Below are 5,064 nucleotides of genomic sequence, written 5' to 3' on the forward strand. Positions count from 1 at the left end.
CAAACGCAAGCCTACCCCAAGCTACACCTATGTGTTGGTTGCCTGTGGGATTGAATAAGTAAAAGAATAAGTAAAAGAATAAGCAATATCATCACCAACAACTTGCAAACAGCGACCTTTCCCAATTCTTATTTTTTTCTTCATCCTTCTTCTTCTTCTTCACATTCTTCTTCTCTCTCTCTCTACCTCTTCAATTTCCTCTCTCATCACTCCATGGCTGGGAAGCATGGACAAGTAATAACCCTTCTATCTCTCTTTCTTTCTCTCATTTGCATTTGCATGAGTTCATTTTGGTAAGGATTTTGTTGTTTCCATTTGTTTTTTATTCTTAGGTCATGTGGCCAAGATTGGTTGCTAATAAGATTTTGAAGAAGAGATTGGGTAGCAATAGCTTTGTGGCTGATATTCCATCCAACAACACTTCTCCATCTTTGCTTCAAATTCCACTCTTTGCTCAATCTTCTTCACTCCCTAATGCCTTCTATAAGCCTCCCATCCAAAATTACAAGTAATATTTGCTTCATATATGCCTTATATTTCTTCCCCATTTCATCTTCAAACTTATATCTCTTTCCTTTGTTGTTTTTGTTAGGGTTTCTGTTAGTACATGGAATGTTGGAGGAGTTGCACCAAATCAGGATTTGGACATGGAGGATTGGGTGGACATTTCTTGTGACATCTACGTTTTTGGGTAACTTCACTTTTTACTTTCGGATTGTTTTTGTTTATTTGTGATATCCCATGTCGATTCCCATGTCGATTGGGGAGGAGAACGAAACATTCGTTATAAGGGTGTGAAAACCTCTCCCTAGCAAACAAGACAATATCTGCTAAACAGTGGGTTTGAGCGGTTACATTATCTCTTGATTTTGAATTTGGGTATGTGAGATCCCACATCGGTTGGGGAGGAGAACGAAACATTCTTTCTAAAGGTGTGAAAACCTCTCTCTAGTAGACGCGTTTTAAAAGCCTTGGAAAAGCCCGAAAGAAAAAGCACAAAGAGGACAATATCTACTAGTACTCGGTTTGGACTGTTACATTATCTCTTTCATGATTTTAAATTTGGGTATGTAAGATCCCGAACGAAACTTCAAAATCCAAAAAAAACAATATCTACTAGTAGTGAGTTTGGGTACAGTTTAATTAGATTATAGAATAGTAAATGTTGATTAGGGTTTGTTAATGACATGCATGCAGATTCCAAGAAATAGTGCCATTGAAAGCCTCGAATGTGTTTGGATCAGAGAATAGGGAAATATGCTCACAATGGAATTCAATGATAAGAGAAGCTTTAAAGAAGAAAGTGAACCAAACATTCAAGTGTATTATAAGCAAGCAAATGGTTGGGATAATGATATCCGTTTGGGTTCGAAGCGATCTCCATCCCTTCATTCGAAGTCCAAGCGTGTCATGCATTGGGTGCGGCATCATGAGCTGCCTCGGCAACAAGGTAATACCCATCACTAGTGTTCTTCTAGATGCCCACTAAGATTCAAACCCTAATACCAATTGGTTTCAGGGCTCAGTATCGGTAAGGTTTCGATTGCATGAAACAAGCTTCTGTTTTGTGTGCACTCATTTGGCATCGGGAGGCAAAGAAGGAGATGAAAAGAACAGAAACGATAATGTTTGTGACATATTATGTCGCACTTCATTTCCAAAGGGCCCTTCTCTTGATTTGCCCAACAAAATACTCCAACATGAGTAAGCTCCATTGCCATCAACTTTTCGACAAAATTAATATTAAAAAAACACCAACTCAGCCGACAATAATATATATATATATAATATAAAACCATATGAATTGGTTTTAATCTTAATAGATTATATTAATTAATAGAAATCTGGGAAGCTAATTTAATATAAATTAAATCCATAAATAAATAAATATATGGTCAGCTCCATTATTGCTTGCTTAACCTCAAATTGTCCTTATTCCTTTGTATTTTCTACAAATAAATATATTATCTGTTAATCCTACTGACCATGAAAATGGTAATTTAATATAAATAATAAGTGTTCTAACTCATAAAAAATAGAATATTGTGATTTTTCTAAAGTTGTATAAATTATACNATGATAAAATCGATCGGCTATAATTGATTAATGTTATGTTTCGTTGAATGCAGCCGAGTGGTATTGTTTGGGGACTTGAATTATAGAATTTCTCTACCTGAAGAAACTACGAGATTATTGGTTGAAAGAAAGGATTGGGACACTTTATTACAAAACGATCAAGTAAGTAAGTTCAATTATAAGTTTGAAATGAATTTTCATGTGCTTAAATGTCGAACACGAGTTTTTAGCCTTTGAAAAGTTATGGGTATGAGCCAATATTTTCATTATGTAGAATTATGGACGAGTCATGTCGAACCGTGTGGTTTGAGTAGAGGATTGCTAAAGATGCAAATAAGTCACGGATTCTATTGGGCACATAGTGTAGTTCGAGAAGAGTCGTGTAATGGGTCGAAATAGAAAACAAAATCGAAAAAGTTTATATATTTAATTAAAGTTTTTTTGTTTTTTAAATTTGGAAATGAAGCTGAAGATGGAGATGATGGATGGGCAAGTATTGGAAGGATGGGAAGAAGGGAACATCAAATTTGGGCCAACTTACAAATACTATCCAAATTCAGAGGTTTATTATGGAGGCTTACATGGTCTCAAAGCTGAAAAAAGGAGAGCCCCTGCCTGGTATAATATCATTTTTTTAACCTTCTTTTTTTTGCATCATATCCTCTATAAAAACGAATCTAAAACGCAAAATTTGTTTCAAAATTCAGGTGCGACCGAATTATATGGAACGGAAAGGGACTAAAACAAGTATCATACAATCGAGGGGAATCAAATCTATCTGACCATAGACCTGTTATGGCCATTTTTACCGCAGAAGTAGAAACCATAACAAATTTGAAAACTTTACGGGGTTTCTTTTTGTCGAACCGATTTGAGGAACTGAATAATTCTGATTCTCCATTTGTCGTTGACGAAGAGGAGGATGAGGAGGAGATGTTTTCGACGGCCGATTTCGTATGTAAGAATAAATCGACGTTTAAAAACCACCTTAAATGACATTAATTTTTAATTGAATCCACGTTATGTGTAACATATATCTATATATATGTTTAGATTTAGATACTTGTTGCAGCTGAAAATGTTGTATATTCTTTTGTTAGTGGGGTGGTTTTGTCTTATTCCATTTTCAAGCTCTCTCTACATTGTCCCTATTCAAGATGGACTTGTAAATCGAAGCTTACTCTCACATTTTTCTACGTCTACAAATTTTGTTACAGCTGAACGATCAACCGAGCATAAATAATTCTCATTCTGTACATGTTACTCTCTCATCTTTAACCCGATCTCACTCAAAATTTGAGAAAAAGTTTAATAGAAATAGAAACCTAAATGAAGGGTTAAAGTACAATAATAATTTTGTAATTTTGATAAATTTGAACAGGGGGAGTGGGGCTTTGAATTGAGTGATATAAGGCCCATGAATTAATAATTGGGCCTAAGAAAACTGACAAAAAAAATGTGTGGGGATTGGAGCACCATCTGATGAAGATCAGGTGGCCCAACACAAATCATGATCTCACATCTTCCATTGTACAAAGTGTACATCGGGTGTACGCAATCAGTGCCCCTCCTTTCTGACACCATTGAATCTGATCTTTATCGCTATCACAAAAGTTTGTTTAATTTCATTTCGCTCTCTATCGTCGGCGGAATGCAAGCTGTATCCAAAGTTTCCAAACAATGGGTCCCGCCAAAAGTTTCCTTCCAACACCACTTTCCACCCTCCAATGCCGAATGAGAGAAATACATAAATAAATGAACTTTGACGATCCAAATTTTTGTGTAAATTTATGATTATATAATGTTATAGTATGTGATTTAGAATTTAGATTAGATATCTTATAATTCTTATATTCCATACGGTTTGTGACACTCGAATAATAGAGAAGTACATTAATGAACTGAGACCATAACCGAATGAGAGAGATTGTGAGGATAAAATGACTGAGAAAAGCTTAAAGAAAACGAAAGTTATTACCCATACAAACAAAGTGCACATTCTTTTTCAGTGGCTCAATGAAACTTCATGGTTAAGTGTGTTTTACTTGAACCAATTCTATGTTAGGTGACTCTTAAGAATTTTTTTGAGATGCATGTGAGTGAAGAGAAAGCAAGCTCAAAATACTCGTGTTAGTTTATGGGGATAGTCTTCGGTCTTACAAAGTGAGAAGTTGGTAATATGACCTTGTCGTAGGATGCAGGGGAATACCGAGGCCATCAAATGTCGAATTCGAATTCAAATTCTAAACATGGGTCTTTATTAGATCAATTTTGTATGAACATGGTCTTGATTCATCCCGTATCTTTTCTTAATTTAAACGTCACACATAACTCAATGATAGTAAATATACGTTTCTATTAATATTGACGGGTGTAATTAATTATTAAGCAAAATGAGTAACGTGGCTATTTTATGGTAAGATTTAGAAAACAAATGCACAGATATTAGTTGTAAATTGAGGAATATAATATATTTTATGGATATAAAAATATGGGACAGAAATGATTAACGTGGCATAAAATTATTGGGTAGGTGGAGTGGATAGAATCCAAGAAAATTGATGTAACAAACATTATTGTTGTTGCAATTATAGAATCCCAATTTACCGCTCGTGTTATATTTTTTGGACATTCTTTTTTAAATCACTTTATAATTTAATCAACATTCTAATATAGGTTGTGACAAATGCCACGTGTGTTTATTATTAAATGAAATATTATTTTTACAAAAATAACATGCATCACCGACTAATCCCCTTGCGTTTAGAATTGGGCTGCCTTGATGACCACAATTTCCCAATTCTTCGACTCTCAAAATTAAATTTGGTACTTCTTTGACTACAACCTCTCTAAACCCTCTTTCACATTTGTTTTCAAACTTCGACCAACATGGGGCCCACTATTACTATAGACCTAACACGAGTTTTTTCACCATGTTTGGTTCTTACCTACCTACTTCTTAAAAAACACACTTAACTATAAAGTTCT

General features: G+C 34.7%; 1 protein-coding gene across 1 annotated transcript; it reads left to right on the top strand.

Moving 5' to 3' along the window:
- Positions 1-213: 213 nt before the first annotated feature.
- LOC111809462 (type IV inositol polyphosphate 5-phosphatase 9) lies at positions 214-3,072 on the top strand. Its single transcript, XM_023695927.1, has 8 exons — positions 214-234; positions 333-508; positions 593-691; positions 1,198-1,450; positions 1,520-1,704; positions 2,130-2,238; positions 2,543-2,694; positions 2,784-3,072. The coding sequence occupies exons 1-8, from the start codon at positions 214-216 to the stop codon at positions 3,070-3,072; spliced, it is 1,284 nt and encodes a 427-aa protein (XP_023551695.1).
- Positions 3,073-5,064: the final 1,992 nt, after the last annotated feature.

This window comes from Cucurbita pepo, chromosome LG13 (genome assembly GCF_002806865.2).
Source record: "Cucurbita pepo subsp. pepo cultivar mu-cu-16 chromosome LG13, ASM280686v2, whole genome shotgun sequence".
Classification (NCBI taxonomy): Eukaryota; Viridiplantae; Streptophyta; class Magnoliopsida; order Cucurbitales; family Cucurbitaceae; genus Cucurbita; species Cucurbita pepo.